Source organism: Hemicordylus capensis, chromosome 10 (assembly GCF_027244095.1).
Source record: "Hemicordylus capensis ecotype Gifberg chromosome 10, rHemCap1.1.pri, whole genome shotgun sequence".
NCBI classification, from domain to species: Eukaryota; Metazoa; Chordata; class Lepidosauria; order Squamata; family Cordylidae; genus Hemicordylus; species Hemicordylus capensis.
The window spans coordinates 15413955-15439727 of NC_069666.1; the positions used below are offsets into that span (position 1 = coordinate 15413955).

Sequence of the window (25773 nt, forward strand, 5' to 3'; positions counted from 1 at the left end):
ACCCATCTGCACAAAAGCTTTTCTGTATTTGGGGAACACGAGGAGAAGAGAGCAGCAAAATGTTACTGTGATGTTGCTTTGCAGATAAGCAAAATGTTTTTCACCACCCCTGGGACAAATGTTAAGGCTGATCTAACATTCAGCAGCCATGTGGGGCTTGCTTCTGGAACCACACAATTTCAGTCTGCAGGTGAGAGGAAGGGATGTTGGTAGCATCTCTAGCAGATGGTAGAGGAAATACTCAAATCTTTCCTTCCTAATATGCTGATTTTTCCTACACACAGGAAGCTTTTTACCCAGGAGAATATTCAGACATATGATTCATCTCCTCCCAGGAGGACTCTACTGTGTGGTTCTGCTAAATGTATAGCTTGGCTTTGTGTTTGTGGCTAAGTTACTGTTCCAGTTAAAGAGTATTCATTTGCAAGCACTTCCTTATGAGCTAGTTTGGGGAGACCGAATCTGCTTCAGATGCAGTCTGTGAATTCAGGCTCGCAAACTGGATGTAAGGACAGACCCATATGTCCAGATACTGTCCCTCCCATTCCCATCTTCAAGAACCCAAGTTCCTATATTAACTGTCGGGCCTTCCTGCTGGCCACGGGCGGGCCCAAGTACTCACCCAGTCAGGGGGCCAAGAAGACGGAGGCAATGCAGCCCCTGGGTATAGACAAAGTCAGCTGGGACCCTTCACAATTGCCAGGGAGAGCCAGGAACCCACAGACAAGTGGATGGGCCAGCATCGCCCAACAGGTTGCCTCCTAGTGGCCAAGAGGAGAAGGCAGGGCCTCAACAGCTGGCAAGACAGGCAACAGCTGAAGAAGGAAGGATGCAGGCAGCTACACTGGAGGGGTGTTTGGGGTTGCCCTGATTGCAGGGCTTTATTTTAGGCTTTGGATAGTCAGGGATGAGGAGGTCTGGAGAGATTTGGACCTAGAGTCTCCCAGTAAGGAGCAGTCTTACCCCTCTCCCTGACATCTGGTAGAGAAATAGGGTGACAATTAACCCCTCACCAGCACTTCTGAGGCCACGTCCACAGTCTATGAAGAGGATCAGAGGAAGGGTGGCAGTTCGATACTGTGATCCCAGGCCAGTGCATGACATTAACTTGTTAGTGACTCCTTTGACAATGGCCTAAAATAGATTAAAGCAGCTGCAGCAGCAGCAACAATGGGTAAGTTTATTCTGCTCTTCCCAGAAAGAAATTAAAAGTGCAAGGGATCATTCTGATCTGCATTAATGATTTGAGAATACTTCAGATGCATTAGATTCCAAGCCAGATGTATACATTAGGGTTTCTAAATGCTGATTCTAAGGCTTTTAACTCTGAACAAGAGTTTGAGAATACACACTCTCTAGAAAGGGAAACTAAAGCAGAGCTAAACTTAGCTCAAAGGATACCTTCCTATTTAGAGGGATTAAAATTAAAGTGTTTGGCTAAATAAGGTTATCCTATTCATTTGTATTTCTGTGCAAACTGCTTCGAGAACTTTTGTGAACAGTATGCAAGTATTCTTAGTAGTAGTTGTGCGGGCTCTCGTGCTGATTTGAGGTTGGACAGCAACCGCAAGGAGGTGCCTGGGCCCAGACAATCATTATCCACTAATCTAGAACTGATGCCCAGAACTCTCTGCATAAGGATGAAACAAGCAAGGATTAAACTTTTCTTTCCACTGGAGATGGAGATGTGTGTGGCAGAACTGCAGGAAAGGGTGAGATTAAGAGGGGAAAGACAATCTGCCAGTTTATTGATATATATACAAAGTCCACAGCCAGCAAAAAGTCCCCATTCATAAGTCTGGAAACTGAGCTAAGAAAGGATTCTTCCACCTGTATCTTGCCGATCTCTCCTTTTTCCAGGTTGAGGAGCCCAAAAAAGTCATTTCATGACAACTTGCATCGCTTGGAAAGTGGCGCAAATGAGTATTTTCTGGGAGCCAAAACTAGGCCCTGTGCTCATTCCTATCACAAGCGCAGGGCTCATCTTAAGAGGCTGGCAGAGGTTTGATGTCTTTTAGCAGGAGGCACTTTGGCTGCATTTGTCTGATCAAGGTGAAGGTTTTACACACTTCCACGGTGTTCTTTTTTTCTAGAAAGACAGTGCAAAATCCTCCTGCATCCTAGTGTACATGATTATCTCGAAGGAAATTCCTCTCTGCGTCCCCCATTAACATGCATAGCTTTGTAGAAGCTTGGGTGATGGTTATAAGAGCGCAAATCTGAGTCCCGGCATCTGTTTTGAGGGTCAGGACTCAGCCCTGGAATATGGACAGTCTCCCTGAGCATGTACAAAGTGCATTTCCCCTTATGCAGCCAGTCCTCCCCTCAATTTGAGACTGGGAGGGAGGGATCTTGAACTTTGGACTTCAAGTAACTCTCTTTTTAGAACATTAGCAACTTCTACATGTTGAGATCCCACTTACTTTCCTCGCCATATACCCGCGTTGCAGTTATAACGTGAAGGATCCTACCACAAACCAAAGGCCAACAGGAGAGTGACAAGAACCTCTTCCTACTCCTTGCCTTCTCAGACCCAGGGTTTGAGTAGAAATGTTTGCATAGGGCCTCACTTCCTCCTCTGAGGAGCCTATCAGTTTTTGAACATATCACAGAGCAGCTTTTCCATGGGCGTGTTCCCGATGGTTCTGCGAAAAAAGAGGAGTTCGATCCTCTCTGAGGAAATGCACTTCAACGAAGGCAAGAGCAGCAGCAGCTTTCCAAACCTGCCCGGAAGAGAAGGAAGCGACAGCAGTCGGTCAGTTGGCTCTTATTAGGGAACAAGCTTTATCTTAGGATGCTGCCTTGTGCGGAGTGAAACCGTTGGTACGTCTAGCTCAGTATTGTCTGCAGTGACTGGCATCAGCTTCCCAGGTTCAGGCAGGAGCATTTCCCAGCCCTACCGGAAGATGCCAGGGATCACAAAGGCCTCTGCTGGGGTGGCAAACCTGAGACTCGGTCCCACTGTTGTTGGACTACAATTCCCATCTTCTCCAGCTGAAATAAACTGCAGCTAGGGAAGTTGGGAGTTGGAGTCTCCGCTTGGCCCCGCCAGCAGTGTCGGCGCATCCTTGGCAGACAGAAACTCCAGGGCTAGTGATTTTGCTGGAGGCTCATATCTGTATTGGGTATCTGGGTCTGCCTTGTATACACCAAACCAATGGTCCATCTGACCTGCAAGAGTCTCCGTGCTCTCTACTACACTACTTGAAGGGATGGGGTTGTAGCCCCGTGGCAGTGCATTTGTTTTACACACAGAAGGTCCTAATTTCAATCCCTGGTAGCATCTGGAGGTAAGGCTCCAGACCTTGGCACTGTCAGTCAATGTAGACCAGGCCTGCTCAACAGCCCTCCCCTCAGTGGTTTTTGGACTAAACTGCCCTAATCCCCAGCCACAGTGGCCAATAGTCATGGATTATGAGAGTTGTAGGCCAACATCTGCAGGAGGGCTGAAGTTGAGCAGCCTTGGTGTAGACAGTACTGAGCTAGATGGACCCAGTTCTCTGACTTGTTATAAGGCAGCTTCCTGTATTCTTAGTAGGCTTGCCAACTTCTTTGTGGCCTGTGCTCCTGTGCCTGCATCAGTAGCTCCATACCAGCAAAGACTTCGACTCTTACTCTTCTGTTTTTCACGCTGTTAAAGGCACAGGGTCCTTTCCGGCAGAGCAGGGCAAGAGGAGTTGGTTGCTCTAACAGATAATCCCATTACATATTTCCAGGGTTAAGATTGGTGTAAAAGGGCAGGTTGTAGACCCATGATGCCAACAGCCTTGCTGAAGCTAAGCAGGTTTGGGTCTGGTCAGGGTCTGGATGGGAGACCAGCTCTGTGTGTGCCACCATGGACCATCAAGAAATGGGGGGTGGGAATATTGTAAATAAAATGAATGCATTCAAAAGCGGGGAGAAGGTTTTGGGAAGAGAACCCTAAGGAAGAAATGTAGGGGCAGGTACCTGAGAGGCTGGCTGGGATAATGTATCTGGTTATGTTGTCCCAGCATCACTTGGGACTGATCCTGCAAATTCTCCACTTGCTCTGGATCCTTCAGGCCTCGTGTTTCTGCAAAATAATAAAAATGCTGAAGTGGCTTGTACTGAAACCAATTTGTCTGGTTTACTGGAAATGTGTTTGAAGGCACACCTGACTGCCGAGTGGATCTGGGCAGGAAAGGATGCCCAGGCAATGCTGTTTGGAGGAAGCCTGGGGAGTTGTGCCAGGAGCTTGCCAATACCAAGTACCATGCAGGTGGGGCATAGCCCAAAATCCCACATGCCCCCACACACTAAGATATGGGGTAGACCCACAGGAAGATCCTTGCAAAAGGGTGAGAGATCAAAGACAGCCCTAGGGTTTGGTGACCCCAGCCCATCAGAGAAGTGTTGTGCAGTTTTAACTTGAGCAGCACAGTCACAAGGCAGAATGACCAGCCCACACAGATAACCAGCAAATGACTAGCCTGTGCTGGTTTGCGGACACATCAGGAGAGAGTTTCCAGTCTACCAGAGGGGCGCAACTCTTAACACTTGAGAAACAAGATGTTGCTGTTCCTTTGGAAATCCAGTCCAGAGGTGCTCTTACCCCTGGACTTCGGGGCTGGAGTCCAGGGCCTCCACACCCCCGGAGGACCCTAAATCCTCTTTAGCCTGGGTGGTGATATCACTGAGCCACGCCACAGGCCCATGCTGTGCTGAGCAGCCAAGTGCGTTTGTGACCAGAGCAGACATGTGCCGGGCTAGACTCACTCCATGAGACGGCTTAAACAATGGGAGAAGCAATGTGAGGTTATGTGGATAGAATCTCCAGCTAGGGAGACCTTGGTTAAAGTTATGTTAACATTGGTTAACCTTGGTTAAGCTCACTATGGCTCTGGATCAGAACCTGTCTCTCCACCTCACCTAACTTGCAGGTTGGTTCTGAGGATAAAGGGCGGGGTGGTAATTCTGAGTGTGCAACCTTTAGCCCCTTGGATCAAGTGAAGGAGACAAAACTACAGGGGGCAGGCCGAATCACCTCTGTGTTAAGAATCTGCATTCCCTAGGTACAAAATTTAACTTTTTCTTTTAGCTGAGAGTTTGCACTGCTTGTGTGTTGAGGGCTGAGTTTCAATAGATCACAGCGAGGGAGCTGCTCTGCTACATACGAAACCCTGACCCAGAATCGGGCCGTCTACTAATGATTTAGCACCAGGTTCCCCACGAACGTGTGGTGTGCTACGGGCGAGAGGCGGCCCTCTTCCGGCCGCGCTCAGCTCCCGAGGCGGACGGCTCTCTGCACCGGGTTGCCCCCGTGTTTGCACCGCTGAGATTGTCATCCAAATCCTCCTCCTCCTCCCAGCCAGCTCACCTGGCTTAAACAGCACTATCGCCTTCATGCAAGCAAACTCGGTGGGATCCACAGCCAGGGTTCTGAAGCGAGCAATGATCTCCTGGAGGGCACGGACATCTATCCCAGTGGATGCCAGCTTTCCATTGAGGTTGGGGGTCATTTCTGACACAGAGAGGAGCGGGCAGCTTTCCAGAGGCAAAGACCACTGGATGGCACAGAGGAGGAACAGCTCACTCCAGGCTTCCTCCAGTAAAATTACCTGCAAAACAAAAGACGGGGTGACTCTTGGCTGCCGTGGGGAAACAGAGGCATATAAAATTCTGCATACTGTGAAGAAAGTGGATAGAGTGGGGTTTTTCTCTCCCTCTCTGAATGCAAGAACCAGGAGTCATCGTGTAAAGCTGATGGCCAGGAAATGTAAAAGGAAGTACCTTTTTCACACAGCACATAATTAATCTATGGTGGATCTGCTGATGGGCACCAGCTTTTAAAGCCCCTTTAAAAAGAGCTCAAACGAAACAGGAGGTCATCCACACAATCAAGAACTGTCCTACCAGGTTTGGGAGCTGTGTGTGCTTCCAATTTTCAGTTATGTGGATACAAGGTAGGAGGAAAACCTGGGTAGAAGTGATTATGTGGAAGCAAGGTAGGAGAAGAAGCTACCCAGATTTCCCTCCTACCTTGCTTCCAAACAACCAAAAATTGAGAGTGCACACAGCTCCCAAACCTGGGTAGAACACACTTTTTGATTGTGTGAATGATCTCCAGATCTATCAGTGGATACCATTCCTGATGGTTCTAGGCTACCACCAGGTTCAGAGACAAGATGCTTGAATACCAGTTGCAGGGGAGCAAAAGCAGCAAAAGTCATACCTGCGTTGTTGTGGGCTTTCCAGAGGCATCTGATGGGCTACTGTGGGGAATCCGGGGCGCTAGGCTTTGCATCTGATCTGGCAGGGCTGTTCTTCTGTCATGTCATCATTAGCTAGGCCTGGCACAGAAACTTACCTGGTCTCGGAAGGGCAAATTGGAAAAGACAGGTAGGTTCTTTGCCCATTTGACAGCCATGAAGAGGAGGCGGGCAGATGTCTCGTAGAGGTTCTCGGGGCTGGTGGATGGGTACGGAGACACCTGGGCCTCTCCTACTGGCCTCTCGGGTTCATTACTTGTTACGTCAACATTCTCATCAGCTGTGAAAGAAAGAATCATCCCATCAGCTGCTTGGTTGTAGAGCTGCTGCTAAGCTAGCTTTGATGCAGGGCTATCCTGAACCATTGGAATGGGCAGGTAGTCAGCTATGGATTATCGACACAAACATTAGTAGGGGTGACAAGACATTTTAAATATGTGTTTAATTTTCCCCAGGATGGCTGTTAAATAATTTAGTACTTAATTTCTAAACATGGCCAAAGTGGTTGAGTAGTACTGGGGAATCTTGAGTTCAAATGTCCATTTGGCCATGAAATCAAATGGGCGGACTTGGGCAAATCATCATCTCTGACTAGCCCACCTCACAGGGTTGCTGTGAGGATAAAAGTCGGGCAAGGGTTCTTGGACTGTAATCCCCAGATGTTGCTAGAGTGCGATCCATCCCCATCCCCAACCCCAACCACCAAGGCCACTGGGAACGAGGATGGTGGGAACTGTACTTCAGCAACACCTGAGACCCCCATTCCCCCCCCTACCTGGGACACAGCAGGGAACAAATGCTTCTGTGAGCTCCTTAGAGGAATGACACAATATATAATGTAATGGATAACAGAGAGATGCTTAGTCTTGCAGTAATTCCTTGCGATGTTCCTTGGGAGGAGGGCCTAATCCTTTCATTACTGCATTAAACTAGCTCTTATTTAAGGCGACAAGAAAAAGGCATTCTGTGCATGCTCAGAGATTTCATGTGTCTTTAAGTGGCAGGGTGTTAAATGGGTGTGGTTAGGAGCAGGGTTGCAAATGCTGTTAATACTAATACGAATGTTCATATACCACTTTTCAACCAAAGTTCTCAAAGCAGCTTACATTTAAAAAATTTAAACAAAAAATGCATGTCCCAACAGGGTTCACAATCTGGAAAGAAACAGGTGGTGGCAACTACTAGAGAGTAATGCTCTCCCCCTGCTAACATAAGCAACCACCACTTTAAAAGGTACCTGTTTGCCCAGTTCCCAGGGAATACAAGCCCAACAGCATCTGTGCACGATCTTGCCAATCTACTAGACTTAAATGTACCAAGAGTACCCCAATGGATAGATTTGTTATAGAGAGAGAAAGCATCCAGTGGAGCCCCCTTCCATGTGTGTGTGTGTGTGAGTGAATGAATGAATGAATGAATTAAAAGAACCAGAGCGCTGACCTCAAGCAATTTCTGTGGCCTTTCTTCTGCAGCCACCAAGACAAAGCCAGGAAGAGAAGGGTTTCATGGCAAAAGTGCTAGCAGCAATACTTGCCTGGAGCACACTGGATTTTCTCCCCATCCAAGTATGCATGTCATTTTCTCATCCAGCATGATTAAGTTTTAACTGTCATTATCAACAACCTTTATTACAGTTATAGACCAGCATGAAAATACATGTTAAAGAATATTAGTAAATAAAAGTGGAAATAGAAGGTGTCTACATATATGATGATACATATTAACATTAAAAGAACTAATCATACGAGTGCTAAAAAAGCTAAAAGTACTAAAATACTAAAAATGAAAATGAATAAAATAATAATACTATTATTATGTTTAAAAGTCATAAAATGCATACAATACATTAAAAGGGGGACATAAAATAATAGAGTTTTAAAAACCCATAACAGAGCTATAAAAACCAGAATAAAAATTATATTGAGCATTAAAACCAATTAAAAGGGAGGCATGAGCAATTACAGGGTCAAATCAGGGCTAAAGAGGTTCACAGCCCGTCAACCGCCGACAGATGACAATCACAGCCGCACAGTATCTGGCAACGCTATAAGTTATGGTAGGCTTAAGGTCAGAGAGTAGCTGGGAACTGTAGAACTGTCTTGGACGTCCCAGGAACTTGCTTATCAGTGGAAGAATGAGAGAGAGAGAGAGACTCTACAGAACGAGCAGTATAGAAGAACATGCTCAGTAGTTTATTAATTAATAATAATAATAAAATCTGCCCTGAGCTACAGGGGCATAGATGGTCTGCAAATGGGATCGTTTTAACTAAGTTTTTCTTACTTTATTGCAAGCTTAACATAAAGTTCCTGACAGTTTTATGGCCCTGTGTGGATTCCTCAGAATCCAGCCCTGCTGACAGCAGCCACCTACCATCTTCCGGTTCCAGCTTGGCACAGGTTTCAGCGGTCATCAGACTGGCCATGAAGCGGTGGTTGCTCGGGGGAGTCTGGCTTTGGGGCCTTAAAGGGCCAGTCACGGAGCAGGAAGTGGGGGCCTGGTGTGTCTGCAGAGAGGAGCAGGCTGGTGGGGGTGCATCCCGTGTCGTGGCCAGGTGCTTGGTCTGCTGCTCAGCATCCAGGTCAATGGCCTCGAGTCGTATCTGGGCAGTGTTGCGTGGCTGGCGTTCGTTCTGGACAGCTAGAGGCAGAAGAGAGGAGCAGAATGGTTTCTGCATGCAGACGGTCCAGTTTTTATCCTTGGCATCCTCCAGTAAAGGATCAGGAAGCAGCCCTACTAGATCAGGCCAAATGCCTGTCTTGTCGGGCACCCTGGTTCCCACAGTGGCCCAGCAGAGGCGTCCATGCCTCCTCTCCTGCTGTTGCTTCTCTGCAATTGTTACTTAGAGGCATCCCACCTCTGAACACCAATTGCAGAAGTATACAGGTAAAGTCGTGCACAGCCAAAAAGGGCGGAGCAGAGCTGGCTTTGTAGTAGCAAGCATGACTTGTCCCCTTAGCTAAGCAGGGTCCACCCTGGCTGCATATGAATGGGAGACTAGAAGTGTGAACACTGTAAGATATTCCCCTCAGAGGATGAAGCCACTCCGGGAAGAGCATCTAGGTTCCAAGTTCCCTCCCTGGCAGCATCTCCAAGGTAGGACTGAGAGAGATCCCTGCCTGCAACCTTGGAGGAGCCGCTGCCAGTCTGTGTAGACAATACTGGGCTAAATGGACCTATGGTCTGGCTCAGTATACAGCAGCTTCCTATGTTCCTGTGACCCTACTCACCATCTTTGTTCATTCCAGACTGCAGGCATTTCTTTAGTCGGCAGGCTTGACACTGGTTCCTGTGTGCTTTGTCCACAGGACACATCCCTGTTCCTGCCTGACACCTGTCGAGAGAACAGCAGACAGCATACTGGATCAGGTGGCAGAGATTAAAGTTAGCCAATGGCTGCAGCTTCCGGACATTGCAGGCAGCTCATTTATGATCTATTGTTTCATTCCAGTCGCTCCTTTTTTGATTTGAAATTGACTTGGGAAACTGATTTGGAATAATCAGTCCCCAATTCCTGTGGAATCCAGTATGACAAAGATTCCCTTCAATCTCAGCATCTAAAAAGGAAATCTCCCTTAAGCTCTCCTATTGATGATATTTCACACTGCTACGCTTACATCACAAGAAGACATTACTTCCTAAGTGCTGGTGAGGTTGCAGAGCGATGGTTTCCTTCTTCATCTGTAGTGGGCTTGCCTACAATTCTAAATTTTTTGGAGTAAAATCTTCCAAATTACCTCACGAATAATGAGTTCTCCCATTCAGTTGGACCTAAAGTTAGCCATTTTGTCGCTCTTTAGAGTGAAACAAAATTATAATTCACAAAACTCTTCATCTTTAATAGTGGCAGCAGAATTAGAAAAGTGCTAAATATTGGAAATCATCCCAAGATCTCAGAGTGCATAGCTGATTCTCTAGAATCTGGCAAATAGCTTTATCAGCGAAATTGACGCAACACAGAAGGCGAGCATTAGGCTTGGCCAAGGAGGATTGCTTTTTAGCACTTGGTTTCCTTTTTTAAAATCCTATGTTAACAATAGTTTTACACTCTCTCCCCCACCCCTGCAACCACTCCCCTTGATCTTGCTTGAGTGATGTACTTTCATAATTCTGAAAGGTGGTTATGGAACCCTCCAGAGGATTTTATATGCTCTTGTTAAGAAATAAGACTCCCAGGTGGATTTTGTATGTTTTTATTTTGTTACTTGTGTCAAGTTTTTTCAACGCTTTCAACAATAAGTTAATTTTTTTTTTAAAAGGAAATTGGGAATTTTAGGAAATGCAAATTCTGTGTTAAGAGCTGAACTCTTAAGTGATGTTAAGTTATACTTCCATCACTACAAAAAGTTAGGATAGATTTCACATTCTTAACTTGGCTTCTGGTAACCAGCTGGCAAAACTGAGAGCTATGCAAGAGAATTATGCTCATCCCGGGCAACTGGAACCCCCTTTCCCTGAATTCTGAGGAAAGCTCAAATGCAAATTTGTCCCCTTTGCTCTTCCTAGGACAAAGCAAAATTCAATATCATCCCTGATTTCATTCCAGAATATATCTTGCTACAGAAAGACTGACTTAGTCGTGGTGGGGCAAATCATGCAGTTTCAGGAGCAGCACATTGAGAGTGCATTCTCTCTCAAATGCGCTACTCCTAGACTTTGACCTCACTGGCTGCAGCCTGGCATCGAAGGAGAGGAAGGTTGTTCAAGAGCAGGGGTGGAGCTATGATTGAGTGGATGCATTCAAAGAACCTGAGCCCTCCAGCTCCCGAGGGCCCCCAAGCTCCACTGCCCCCTATTTCCCTCTCTCCAAGAGGCTACTGGAGAGAGGGGTGAAGACAGGCCCCCTCTCCCCTAGTATCTCCCATTTGAGGGGATACAATGCAGCAGCACTGCACGTAGGTGCCTTAGACTGATCTTCCTAGATAGAGGCTCCTCAGGGCTTGCCAAAATTTAGACGAAAGGTGGAAGCTGCTTATTTGCTTCAAGACGGATCTGAGCAGCTGTTTGCTGCTTTCTGCTCTTGTCAGTGTTCTGTTTTGTTTTAAAAGTTTGTACAATTTTGAAGACTTGCTTGGTTGGTTTGTGTGACATAAAACCATACTTCCCGACTACCTACAGGTACCAAATTTTGCATACACAATCCTGCCATTGAAATTTGCTGAATGCACTACATTTAACATCAGAACATGCTTGGGGAACATTTAATTTTTTTGTTGGTTTAAGAAATGATACTTCCCAGTTACCTACAGAGACCAAATTGTGTGATCAATCCTGCCATTTTGATTAGCAGAATGCATGACTCTGTTTTATGTATTTTGTTTGCCAGTGTTAGTATAAATTTTTCGGCTTCTGTTAATAAGGTGGCAAAGCTGAGAGCTATGCAAGATACGTATGCTGGGCAACTAGAACCCCCTTCCTCTAATACAGGGATTCTCAGCAATGGGTCCCCAGATGTTATTAGACTTCAACTCCCATAATCCCCAGCCCCAGTGGCCTTTGATTGGGAATTATGGGAGTTGAAGTCCAATAACATCTGGGGACCCAATGTTGAGAATCCTTGCTCTAATAGTTCCTCTGTAGTGATCAGCCACTGGTTAACTAAAGAGTATGGTTAACTAAAGCGTTAACCAGAAGTGAACCCTGTCCTGACTGAGAGGCTGGTGAACTCTAGAGCTCAACCAATCAGCACACCAGGTGGGTGGGAGGGAGGTCTTTGTTAGAGGAGGACATGTGGCTATGGGGGATGCCTGCAGGAAAGATAATAACTCTGCAGCTCCTTGAAAGATAGGAGGGCAAGAAACTTGAATTCTCAACCAGATTTTGGTGAGTTCAAGGGAAAAAGAAAGCCTGGGCTTTGGCTTCAAGAAGTTTAGGGGGAAGTTTGTTCAGTCAGACTTTGCATTAGAATTTCTGTTTCTTTGGTGTGTGCTTTGTATATCCCTGATACTGCTCTAGTATTGATTACCTGCAACATAATTAAAATAAGAATCACTAGTGTATTCCCATTCCACCCAGGGCCTTGCAAAAGACTCTATAAACATTTAAACGTGCATTAAGACAACCTATTTTTGTAATCTTACTAAGATGCTTAACTATATCTAAGAAAGCTAGAAGCCTCAGACAGAAGCAGTCTATAGTAATTGAATAAAAAAATTTTTTAAAGTTCTTTTCTTTTTATAAGCCCCTCCAAGTTGGTTTTTAACTCAGGAAAAAGGAAGGGGTGAAAGGAAGGGCGTTTACTCTGGTGCAAACACATCCTCAGACATTCAGCAACTACCAATTTTTCCATCCTGTGTAGGTATACACATGGAACTTTTTAAAATTTGCCCGATACCTAGCGACAGAGGGACCTTGAATTAATCACAGATGATTCAGCATTTCCTTCCCTCACATGAGCTTGCTCTGAGACAGAGGTTTTAATCCACTACATCCTCTAATAAAGATATTAACTATTGAAAATATATTAGTTTATCACAATATTCATTTTACATTGCAAGTAAAAGTGTCTGCATGAAATTTATCTTAACCAGTTCAAAACTGGTCCAGTGTGAACTGTTCACAAAACCACTGTTTACAGTTAGGCTCTGAACTGGAGCGTACAGAAATACTGATCAACCTGTCGAATTTGTTCAGCTCCCTTTCAGAACTGCTGCTCCAATTAAAATCACCTCCACCCCAGCCGCTTTAAAGGAAAAACAAAATAACGTTGTCATGGCTCTCTCATGCACTGTGTGTGATTACATTTTGACTTAATTGGTATAAGAAATTATACTTCCCAGTTACCTACAGAGACCAAATTTTGTGTGATCAGTCCTGCTACTTAGATTAGCGGAATGCACGACTGGCTGGACTTCACCATCCTGTACTACAGGGGGGTTTTTTAGTAGGGTCCCCAGATGATGTTGGACTACAAGTCCCCTCTTCCCCAGTGCCAATGTCCAAAGATCCAAGATGGAGAGCCCTGACTTTATCCAGGTCAGACAGCAGCCACACCTGTAGATGAGCTTCCGGCGGACGCTACGCTTGAAGAAACCGCTACAACCATTGCAGGCATAGATGCCATAGTGCTTCCCGCTGCTGCTGTCTCCACACACCTTGCACAGCAACACTGGACTTCCAGCTTTGCCAGGCACTAGCGTGAGCCCTGTGGGGAGAGGAGAAAGCTGTCAGTCCCAGCACAAGTTGGCATTCTAGGAAGTCAGGGAAATCATGAACTTTGCCCTTCTGTTTTTTTCTGGCAGGAGTTTGCATTCTCTCTTTCGGGGTTGCCAAGAATTATCTGCCCCGTTTCAGCTCATCTGCATCGTATAATCTACCATGTCAGGCATGATAAGAAACTTTTTTGCTGCTTAAGAATGTCTATACTCCTTTTAACTCTCAAAAGGGGTGCAGATTCCCGACTAAGCATTTGAGGAATTCCCCTCTCATTGGGCTGCTTTCCCTTCACCAAATGTCACCCTCCAATTGTTTTCAAATATATGTTCAACTCTCAAAATAATGTTTTTCTCCCCCTCAAACTTCTCACTCAAATTTCTTTTCCCCTCTCAAAAATTTGAGTGAGGAGTTGCGCTCTAAGTTTTCTTAGTTTCTGCACCCCTGGTCCAAATACACATAACACAATTAAATTTAAAAGCATACCAAGGAGTTGCAACAGCCATCCATAGGTAGTGACCAGGGAAAGAATCCCTTTAGTGGTAGCTCCCTTTATCTGTGGAATGCTCTCCCCAAAGAGGTTAATTACTGTCACCAGACTACCACAATACCAAACAAAAGGGCCATTAAAAACATGCATGCAGATAAATGAATTAGTACAACAACTATATACCGCTTTTCAACAAAAGGTTCCAAAGCAGTTAACATAGAGAAATAATAAATTAATAAATAAATAAGATGGATCCTTGTCCCCCAAAGGGCTCACACTCTAAAAAGAAGATACCAGTAACAGTCACTGGAAGTATTGTGCTGAGGGTGGATAGGGCCAGTTACTCTCCCCCTGCTAAATAAAGAGAATCACCATGTTTAAAAGGTGCTTCTTTGCCCAGTTAGCAGGGGTAACATGCAAAGAAGCAGGGTTAGGGTTGTTGTTTTTTGCGCCCAATCCCTGTTCACAGGGCTAAGTAATGAGCTGACCCTTAGGAACATGCCTAATACTGAGTCAAACCATTGGTCCATCAATACTGTGTAGTATTTGTCTACACAGACTGGTGTCGGCTTCTCCAAGGCGACTGTCAGGAATCTCTCCCAGCCCTATCTTGGAGATGCTGCCAAGGAGGGAACTTGGAGCCTTCTGCATGCAAGCCTCCAGATGCTCTTCCCAGAGCAGCCCCATCCCCTAAGGGGAATATCTCCCAGTGCTCAGACATGTAGTCTCCCATTCAAATGCAAACCAGGGCAGACCCTACTTAGCAAAGAGGACAATTCATGCTTGCAACCACAAGACCAGCTCTCCTCCTGTATGACCCTTGTCATCTGGGTGAAGTGCTGCATAAAACGTTAGGGCTGCAATTCTGGGCCAGGTGGAACGGGTGACAACAATGCCTTTTCTTTTAAATGGGGCTGCTCCTTAGCTCTTTCTAAACACGTTAATCCCCTGAGCTTGGCATTCCAACTTCTAACTAGGGACAGTCTGAATGGCCAGGAAAGCAAGGAAAAGCTACTCCAGAAGTGCCACTTACCTGCCTGGCTGCCATCGGTCCCTTTGCTCATCATCACAGACTCTGTTGGAGAGGTGGTCATGCTGGTGATCACTCACTGAGGCAGGATGCGTTGACTCCTCCTTTCTATGGTCTCCCCTTTGCTGTGTGCCTAGCCAGCCTCCTCCTGAGGTGTCCACCAGGAGAGGCAGCTGTGACTGGCTGCTTCACTCCTGTGGCAGCTGCGATAGCCTCAACCCAGAGGAAGCCCTTTCCTAGGAAGGCTCTCTACCATCAGCTTCCAGAACATGGAGACGGAGCTTGGCTCTCCCTGAAGATCTCTGGGGTCGCTCTGTGTGTGTGTGTGTGTGTGTGTGTGTGTGTGTGTGTGTGTGTGGTGTGTGTGTGTGTGCCCACGCCTGAGCACCCCTGCTCTTCAAGGCTCCTGCCGTGTAGCCCGGAAGATTAGCCCTTAACGCTGTGTAAGCAGATGCCTATTTGTCATCCCTTAATCTTTAGACTCCCTTCAAAGGCAGAACCATCAGCTGCACAATGGAGAACAGGAAAAGTTGCCAAGATCCTTCAATGGTACCAAAGCACTGCTCACAAAACCCCCGTGATGAGGACTCTTGTCTGCCCCGCTTGGTCCTGTCCACACCCGCTTCAGAAAAGCGGCCTCCATGCCTTGCACTCTCTGGGCTCCTGCCGAAGGGTCAATTACAGCTCATTTGTTCATCCGTCAACTGGGATGCCAAAGATGAAGGCTGGCTGTATTCCCTCGATATATGATCTGCCTCTGCCCTGACCCCAGCACCAGCCACCTTTGCTCACCCACTGCCCTGAGCAAAGAGTTTTTGGAAGGGGGTGTGCTCCTCAGCCTCCCAGGGCAGCTGCTAATCAGACCTGAATATTTTATGTGACCTTTTTTTCCCCTTCAGGCAGGTGCATGCCCTGACTTTGTGAGTAGACCTGTATTATTGATGAAGGAAAAGGCAACAGGTGAAGAGCCACACCAAGGAACTCGCAGGGGCTGGGAAGGAGGGAGGCCTTGACCTCTCCCTCCCCAGAGCGCCCTGCTTTTATCAGGCAAGCCAGTGGCTATGGCACAATTCATCTCCCGAAAATGGGGGAAACAGGAAGCACCCAACCTATGTAGGGAACATAGCCAGAGAGTCAAGTGGAGCATAGTCCCATGGAGCCAAAATATACAATTCCAAAATCCAATTCAATTATCTCCCTACACTCTGCCACATGACGTGAGAAAGCATATCCAGGCTTGACTACTGCAATGCAATCTACATTGGGCTGCCTTTGCGCACAATCCAGAAACTTCCATTGGTGCGGAATGCAGCTTGCCAGGCTGGTCTCTGGGGCTACCTGAAAAGACCACTATTTTAAAAGAACTATAAAGTAAAGTGTGCCATCAAGTCGACTTTGAGCCCTGTGGTTTTCTTTTGGTAGAATACAGGAGGGGTTTACCACTGCCTCCTCCCGCACAGTATGAGATGATGCCTTTCAGCATCCTAGATTGCTGTGGCCTAATATAGTAACAGTATAGATTCAAACTCGCACCCTTTTGCTTGTTAGTCAAGCATTTCCCTGCTGTGCCACTTAAGTTGGCTATAAAAGGTGTCACTTAAGGTGTGCCAAGGTGGCTATAAAATAACTATACTGACTGCCAAAAAGTTTCTGGGCAAAATACAAAGTGCTGGTTATGACCTATAAAGCCTGATCAGGCTGTGGCCGTAATATTTACGAGAGTGCCTTCTTGCTTACGAGAGTGCTGTGATATCTCATCCCCATATAATTTGCTGCTATTGACTTGACCTGACTTTGGGACTTAGAGGTGCTTCCTCCTTGTGTAGGCTTTGACACTGTACGAAAGTCATTGAGCAGAGGGGGGGGGGTCCGCCTTTCTGCTGCAGCAGACCCTTCAGCTGCAACCGGCTGTACGAACACACGTCTTCTGCACAATCTGCCACCTAATCCATTTATTCTGTGTAAGGAGGTAGAAAAAGATAACAAAGTAGGCTGAAGAGTCTGTTGGTTTAACAAAAGCAATTGGCTTCCTGACTGAGACAGCAGCCAGATGGTGATGGATGCTTCATCAGGCATTAATTACCTCATAATTAGTCTGCAGCCCTGATCTCTCCCCCCCACCCCTCCACCCCCCACTGCCGCTCCAGGAGACCCTTCCTAAGCAGGGAGGTGCCCAGCCTAGCACGGACTCCCTGGTTGCATTGGGGACATTTCCACCAGGGCAAAGCACATCTGGCAACTGCCCAAGTCACAGCTGCTTGGCTGAGAAGTTCAAAGGTCAGATGTGCATGGCAGGTGCAAAGAGGCTACTCCACAGGCTGTTTCTCATCCAGTTCCTTCTATCACAACCCCCCACCACCACCCTTCCACCCTTCCACCCTGCCATGCCCCCCGGAATTCCGGGTTTCACCCGGGTTTTAAGCATCTCACCCAGATTGCTTCGCCCACCCAGATTCACCCGGATTTCGGCTAAGCTCTAGCCCTTGTAGAAGCGGAATTATGGAGCAAAACGTGCAGTCACTCTTCTGCTCAGACATTATTTTTGAGCCAATTTACATAATATGCAAATTAGGCACCTGGAGTTGGAAAGGCACCTGGAGTTGGAAAGCCAGAAGATGGCAACCCTATTCCAAGAGCATCAAACAGCATCCTTCTCGGCACATCCCCTGATACTGGAATGGCTTGAAGCTTGCAGGCCTATACAATGTCGTATCGAAAGGCGTCTACGTATGACGCTGCCTTATTAGACTGAGTGAGGCCACTGGGCCACCAACTGTAGTGTTGTCTACCCCAACTGGCAGCAGGCCTCCAAGGTTTTAGACACTCTCTCCCATACTTTTGTGTGATTTTTGGGGGGTAAAGTTTAATTTTGGTTTTCATTAGTTGACCTGAGCAGGAAAATTACTCAAAGTGGACCCATTGGAATTAAATGGGAAATTGTGTGGTTTTCCTCAGCACCTCAACCATTATGGTTTAATTCTGTAGTGACTGAGTGCTTGCTACTGCACTGTTTGCGCATAGGAGCATGCTGTCCTGTCAAAGACTAAAACAGAAGACATAGACCTAGAAGGCTGTGCTTTCCCACAGGCATTTAAAACACCTGGAGCACTTCCAGACAGGGCTTTTAGCTCACTTCTCCTCTGGAATGGAGGGTGTGTATTCACATACCAACCAGATTTACCCCAAATTCCCTGTGAGCTATTTGGGGGAGGGGGAATCCTCCACACACAATCTGGGTTTTTCATTGTTCATTAGAGTGGAGCCTGATTTATGTCCAGGATTGTTGTTGGTTTTTTTAAACCCTTTTTGTGTCATCTTTTGGGGGGGGGGGCAAATTCAAATTTGCATTAAATTTGCAGTAAAATCAAATTTGCAGTAACGCCTGCTGTCTGGAAATGCTCCTGGCGATGTTTTATATGTGTGTGGGGATATAACCTCCCCTCCCCTGAATTCTGCAGTCCTCAGAGTTAACTGGGTGGAGCTGATGAATTGGGACGGATGTCCCTAATGTTTTGCTGGGTGCCCCAGAGGAAGCCGAACTCAGTGGCAGAGCATCGGCTTGGCATGCAGAAGGTGCCAGAGTGGTCACTGCCATTCAGTGTAGAAAGCACTGAGCTAGATGGACCAACGGTATAAGGCAGATTCCTACGTTCCGGTTCCCCCTACCTTGTTTGAGGAGGAGGTGGCTGGGGGCTATATACTGGGCTGCAATGTTTACTTACAGTTTTAGTAAGCAACTGAAAAGTAAGCATCCTTTGTACATACCGTCCCTTGTTCCAACTTGATGCTATAATGAAAAGTAGGGAGGAAGGTTGGAGTGTCTTCTTCTGCTCTTGGAATCGAAGAGGAAATGAAGGTCCAGTGCTCCTCTTTTCCTTTCTAGTGACCACAGACTTAGAAGGAAAAGACAGCGTTGCTGGGGTGAGGTGGTCTCTTGGGGCAGTGGCCCTGGTGGTGCTGTGGAGGCTTTCTTTGTTGGGGGTCTGAAGCCTGAACCAGGACTGGTAGGCCTTTTCAATATCTTGCAATGCCCATGAATACAGCCCCTTTCCCTGTTTCCATACAGAAAGTCGATACAACAGTAAAGTGAGCCGTCGAGTCAGTGTCGACTCCTGGCGCCCACAGAGCCCTGTGGTTGCCTTTGGAAGAATACAGGAGGGGTTGACCATTGCCTCCTCCAGTGCAGTATGAGATGATGCCTTTCAGCACCTTCCTATATCACTGCTGCCCAATATAGGTGTTTCCCATCGTCTGGGAAACATACCAGCCGGGATTCGAACTGGCAACCTCTGGCTTGCTAGGCAAGTCATTTCCCGTAGTTGCTCTATTTACCTCTATGAAGAATGAGGAAAGGTCTTCAATCAGAACAGGAGGCTATTGTTGCAGGGGAGGGAAGGTCACATCTGCGATGATATCTCACAAGTGATTAAAACTGATCCAATTTCACCACTGGAGTTTATCTCCAAGCAGCTAAAGCTTGTGTCAAAGCCCTCAAATCTCAAAATGTGCTAGGCTGTCAGAGTGAGTTTTACTGTCATCGCCTGTTACATAATCACTGGGGGATACCCAGATATGCAAGCAGGGCGGATGACAGGAGAGGAGACGGTGGACCAGGCCTTGAAAAGGTGCTAGTGTCAGCGTTCTGGCAATAGATAAGGTACTCTGTATAGACCCGCACGCTTCATTTCATGGCATCTGCAGCTCTTGAGATGAAGTGAAACACACACAGCTGTTTTCGCTGCATCTCTTTAGCAGTTCCAGTTGTGGCAGAGGTGCGTGTTATGTGGAACATGGTGCTGCTGCTGCTGCTAACAAGTCCTTTCTGTGTCAGAATCCCACCCTGTGATATATAGGCTCATTTATCTTGGACCATGAGCACCATCAAAATGAAATAATAGTATGGTGCATTCATCCACTTCCCATTGTTTGCTGCTGGAGGTGGGGGAAAGGACTCCATAAAAAGCAACATCCCTCCAGGGAATCAGTGACCCTACACCTCATTATAGTGGGAAGCAGACAATACCAGGCTCTGGTCTGAAGGTACATGATGAGGCTGCCAAAAATAGTGTATGGCAGCTTCTTATGTCCCTGTGACTCATGTTTCGAGCTCAACCCCTGAGTCAGACCATTGGTCCATCTAATTCAGTATTGTCTACACCAGGGATTCTCAACATTGGGTCCCCAGATGTTATTGGACTTCAACTCCCATAATCCCCAGCCAAACGCCACTGGGCATGGAGATTATGGGAGTTGAAGTCCAATAACATCTGGAGACCCAACGTTGAGAATCCCTGGTCTACACAGACTGGCAGCGGCTTCTCCAAGGCTGCAGGCAGGAATCTCTCTCAGCCCTTTCTTGGAGATGCTGCCAGGGAGGGAACTTGGAATCTTCTGTTCTTCCCAGAGCTGAGCCATCCCCTAAGTCAGGGGTGGGGAAACTTGGCCCTCCAGCTGTTTTTGAACTACAACTCCCACCATCCTCAGCCACAATATGATGGGAGTTGTAGTTCAACAACAACTGGAGAGCCAAGGTTCCCCACCCCTGCCCTAAGTGGAAGATTTTACTGTGTTCACATGTAGTCTCCCATTCAAATGCAAACCAAGGTGGACCTTGCTTAGCAAAAGGAACCATTCATGTTTGTTACCACAAGGCCAGCTCTCCTGCCCCGAGGAGACTGGCTGGGCGGGGGCTTCCCCTGATGGCTGAAGACCCACATGGGGATCTCCTGCACATCACATTGTGTATACCATAGGCTCTTTAACCCCCCCCCCAAAAGTCCACCTGTATATGCTTCTAGTCTGTAGTCTAGCATATTGGGCCTTTAGCACTCCTGCTCTAGAGAGAGGCAATGTCCAGTTCCCAATTCATGCTTGCTACCACAAGACCAGCTCTCCTCCTTAGAGAGGCGAGCTGGCCCTGTGGTAGCAAACATGACTTGTCTCCTTAGCCAAGCTGGGTCCGCCCTGGTAGCATATGAATGGGATACCAGAAGTGTGAGTAGCATAAGATATTCCCCTCAGGGGATGGAGCCACCGCTCTGGGAAGAGCAGAAGGTTCCAAGTCCCCTCCCTGGCAGCATCTCCAAGATAGGGCTGAGAGAGATTCCTGCCTGCAACCTTGGAGAAGCTGCTGCCAGTCTGTGGAGACAATGCTGAGCTAGATGGACCAATGGTCTGACTCAGTATATGGCAGCTTCCTATGTTCCTATGTAGACAGCTGGTCTATTTTACTCCGAGATACTTGCTGGAGCAACGTCCTAACCATTTGCCTTGTATCTTTGCTACTCTTTTTGATCTGTCAGTGATCCTGCTCTGATACAGGGAGCAGTCTCTGGTGGTCCTCCATCTCCTTCAACGACTACCGGTATCTACATACAGCTTTTAAACAAATGTTCTCAAACGGAACATTTGGCAGCCAATATGTGTGTCCCCCTCCACAGCTGTGCCTTTGCCTTGCGACACAGTAACCTTGGCCATTCTATCTCCTCCTTGAATTAGAAATGTGCCCCCCCACACGCCCCCCACGGCTCCCTGCTCCTGACCTAGATCCCCGACAACTGCCATCTGTAGGTGCAACCACCCTCTTGCTTGGCAGAATGATGATGGCCAGTTAATTCAGAGAGGAGTCAGCTGTCAGCTTCCTCTTCTCCAATCCCTTTGATGGGGCTTAGGCACTCTGAGATCATTTAGAGCATCCAGAGCCCCTCATCCCCGCTGGGTCCTGTCAAGCCCTGGGGTCTGCTTGACGCCAGGCAAATGAGCCGTTTCAGCTGCCGTGAAATCGCTGCATGGAATGAGGAGGGAGGAGGCGGCCATCACCAGTCCTTTCAAAATGCCAGAGTGGTTAGAGTGCTGGACTCGGACCGGGGAGACCCGAGTTCAAATCCCCACTCAGCCATGAGACTAGCTGGGTGACTCTGGGCCAGTCACTTCTCTCTCAGCCTAACCTACTCCACAGGGTTGTTGTGAGGAGGAGAAACTCAAGTATGTAGTACACCGCTCGGGGCTCCTTGGAGGAAGAGCAGGTTATAAATGTAAATAAAATATTCATCCATTGCAATACATACATGTTGAGAATTGTACTTTGAACCTCAACTCACTGCCCTCTAGCAGGTGTGTGTGTACAATTTGTGTACAAAACACAAGGGGGAGAGGAACTATACCTTTTCATAGCATCTTTGGTAAATGGAACTGTCTTCAGGCCCTCTGTGGCACACTGGTATAATCTTGCTGAAAAAGAGGCAGCTTTTAACAGAGGAGAGCTGGTCTTGTGGTAGCAAATGTGACTTGCCCCCTTTGCTAAGTAGGGTCTGCCCTGGTTGCAAATTACTGGGAGACTTGATGTGTGAGCACTGTACGATATTCCCCACGGGAGGGGAGGGGCTGGTCTGGGAAGAGCATCTTCATGCTTGTATGCAGAAGGTTCCACATTCCCTCCCTGGCAGCATCTCCAAGATAGGGCTGGGAGAGATTCCTGCCTGCAACCTTGGAGAAGCCGCTGCCAGTCTGTGTAGACAATCCTCAGCTAGATGGACCAATGGTCTGAATATGGCAGCATTTTGTATGTCTCTTATCTGTGTCTCTAACATTTTGTGTGTCTCTTATCTTTAGCATTGTGGAGAAACTAGCCTTACCCAACAACAGTGCAGTGTTGTCCTAGTGACTGTGGGTAGTGTCTTCTATTTGGATTGTGAGCCCTTTTGCTATGTAACTGGCTTTGAAGAAATTGTTTTGGTTGGAAAATGCCAGATGAAACGGTTTAACTTTTCTAGTCTCTCAGAAGGGAGGAGAACCTTGAAGGAGGATGACTCGGGTGACTCATGCGAACCTTTTGGTGACCTGCCTAGGACAGGAACCGGGAAATAGGGATTGTCCCCAAGAATTAGGGGCAACTGAAGCATATATGTGAGAGGATTTGATCCCTCCCTGCTCTGAATTCCTGTGCTAACCAGCAGGCCATTTCTTGGGGAGTCGTAGAGCTCTGCCTCATATGCTGACTTGGCTAATTTGTGCCCCTGTTGATCTCACCTCCGCTCAGTCAGTAAAAAGCCAGCTCTGAAGCAGGGATTTGGCGGGGTGGGGTGGCGCGGATTAGCTTGGCCACCATCTGTCACTAGGCCAATAATCATCACCCAGGGCAAATCCAATCTAAGGCAAAAACCATATGCGGACACCCTTTGCCCCCTCCCAAACCACTCAGTTAAAACTCCTCAGCAGACCCTCGAGTGCTGCAATCTGGTGGAGCAAAGAGGCAAACTGGAGTTGCCCAGACCACGCACGGCATGGAGCTGCTGGAGGTTCAGCAGGAAGCAGGGAGGATTTCTGCAAGTAACATTTCCACCAGCTACAATTGCAGCTCTGTATATCCTGGCTTGGGTGTCAGCCCCACTTAATTCAGTCGTAGGACATTTCCAAGTCCACATGGAAAAACCAGACCTTGTTTATATGCAGAAATGTATACGGGTTCTCCTGTGGCATCTGCCTTGGTTGGAAAAACTGGCAGACGAGGCATAGCCAGGGTGGAGTGTTCCTTGGGAGAAAGACGTAACAAAAACAAACCTGCTGGAAGTTGCACAAATACGAATACGGTCGATATTTATATACCATTTTCCAACAAAAGTTCCCAAAGTGGTTTACATAGATATAAATAAAGATGGCTCCCTGTCCCCAAAGGGCTCACAGTCTGAAAAAACTACAACATAAGACAGACACCAGCAACAGCCCCTGGAGGGATGCGGTGCTGGGGATGGAGAGGACCAGTTGCTCTCCCCCTGCTCAGTAAAGAGGACCACCACTTTTAACAAGTACCTCTTGATGCTAGCACTCTCCTTCTGGTTCAGTGGTAGAACAGCCACTTGGACATTCAGCAGTTTGAGCAGAGATTCTCTCCTTCGGTGTGAAGAGGAAGAGGGCAGGAAAGGTCCAAAGCACACTCGTTGCCTTCTAGTGTAGTTGAGAAATTGCACACTTGCTTTCTTGAGTGTCTGTTGAATGAACGCTGGACACTACAATGGAAGGAACAGATTTCTTTCTTCACAGGTTATTCCTCTTGCAAAGCTGGGGTCCATATTTTGCATGCAATTGAAGAATAGTAATATTAAGTGCTTTTATTGTTCCAGCCATAGGTCATAAACAAAGCAGAGGGCACAATCCATGCACACAGAAAAACCAAAGAAAAAAGGTTAAAAAACCCTCACAGCAGATAAAATCCATACATTGAAGGGTGAGAACACTCTCTCTCTCTCTCTCTCTCTCTCTCTCAAAAGAATGGATTACATATTATAAAGGGCTTTCAATTTCAAGTAAATAATGACAATAGTTTAAACAACAAAAACCCAATGCAGCAACTGCAATCACAATACAAATACATTCCCACAGGGAGAAACACAGATCTGAATACAGGTCTGAATACCACCTGGACTCCAGCTTGCCCTCTCAGAAAGCAAGGACGAACACATCTAGTGCCAAAGAAAGCCCTCTCGCTTCCCCCTGACCCCTGAGCTGGTCAACCCCTTCAAAAGAGCTCCATGAATCTGTACTTGAAGCCAAGGCTTGGAGTTCAGTTGCTGCTAGATTTTAGGAACGTTGTGTTGTATTTGAATTTTGTTTCTATGAGTTAAAAGAAAAGTTCTTGAGAATATGTTCTTGAGTTTTGGAAGCAGCGCTGAAATATTTTGGACAGGGTTCAGGTAAATATTTTGAAATATTTTGAACATGAACATATTTTAACATTAACTGGTTTTGAGAGCGAGCGAGCGAGCTTCTCCAGCCGTATTCTCATGGCATCTCCGGGATGAGCTCCTCTTCATGCTTGTTGACCGTTATCGCATGGACTTTGCAACATGGCACGTGAAGCGAAAACGGGAAAGACCACACTGTCACTTCTGGTAGCTGATACTTTGGATGGAATTGACCATCTGCACCCTTATTTGGTCATTTAGAGGAGCAAACTTTGACCTGTACCGTGAAGCTTTCTCTGAATTGTTACCATATTTTAATAGTTCCCACAATTCCCGTGGGCTCCACATCCACTTGCGAGACATGATGTCACTGGAAAATCTACACCCACGGGTAGCTGCGCAATTTAACAAAGGCAACCTTGTTCACAAAACGGAGCAAGAATACTCAGCTCACCTGTTTGATCAAGTGCATGAGCAAGCAAATTAAGGGTGATGGAGGAATGACTGAGATAATGGAGAACCTATCAGCACTGAGATCCTCAATGATTCCTGGGCCAGTGGCAAGCCATCTAATGGGTGCCTATGAGATGGCTTCTGGTGCCAAAGATTTAAGGCAATGCAGCAGTCACCACAAACAGCAAGTTGAAAGCTGCTTTCTCAATTCACCCTCGTGATGAATATTAGCATTATAATGCAGTTTGATATAGGTAGCTATTTAAACATCTCTGTCACCCTATGAGTGTAGTTCCCTCTTGGAGCACAAGGACATACGAGTTTTTTGGATCTTTGGGGCATAGTACACATTTGGTGGGCAATGTGTGGCAATTTCTATGCTTTTACGAAAAAGTGGAACCTGCCCACGATCTGCCCTACTATGCCCTTTGTGACCCCAAGCTGGGCTGAGTATTTCTCAGCTCCTGTTTCACAGATAATTAGGTCTTCCTGATTGCCGGGATCTTTTTCGCTTTGATGCACCTCGCTGTGCAACAAGAGCGTGCTCCCTGACGTGATCAAGGGTGTCTCCTACTCCCGAGCTGGCAAATGACAGAGAGGTGAAGATGGGTGCTGTCAGCTTGGCTCCTCCGGTCACCTGCTGCGAGGCCTGACAAACGACTCCAGTGATGGCCACGGGGCTGAGAATGAAAGTTTCGTATGACTCTGGCAATGTCTGAGAGCACTTGCTAGTTTGAG

The 25773-nt window shown here is 47.0% G+C and overlaps 1 protein-coding gene across 1 annotated transcript; it reads right to left on the reverse strand.

Annotated features, from left to right (window-relative positions):
* Nucleotides 1–1409: 1409 nt before the first annotated feature.
* Nucleotides 1410–15007, reverse strand: NR2E3 (nuclear receptor subfamily 2 group E member 3). Its single transcript, XM_053272719.1, has 8 exons — nt 14906–15007; nt 13224–13374; nt 9461–9564; nt 8604–8870; nt 6329–6510; nt 5339–5579; nt 3949–4054; nt 1410–2723 (listed from the first exon to the last, which is right to left on the reverse strand). The coding sequence occupies exons 1-8, from the start codon at nt 14964–14966 to the stop codon at nt 2591–2593; spliced, it is 1245 nt and encodes a 414-aa protein (XP_053128694.1). The 5' UTR covers nt 14967–15007; the 3' UTR covers nt 1410–2590.
* Nucleotides 15008–25773: the final 10766 nt, after the last annotated feature.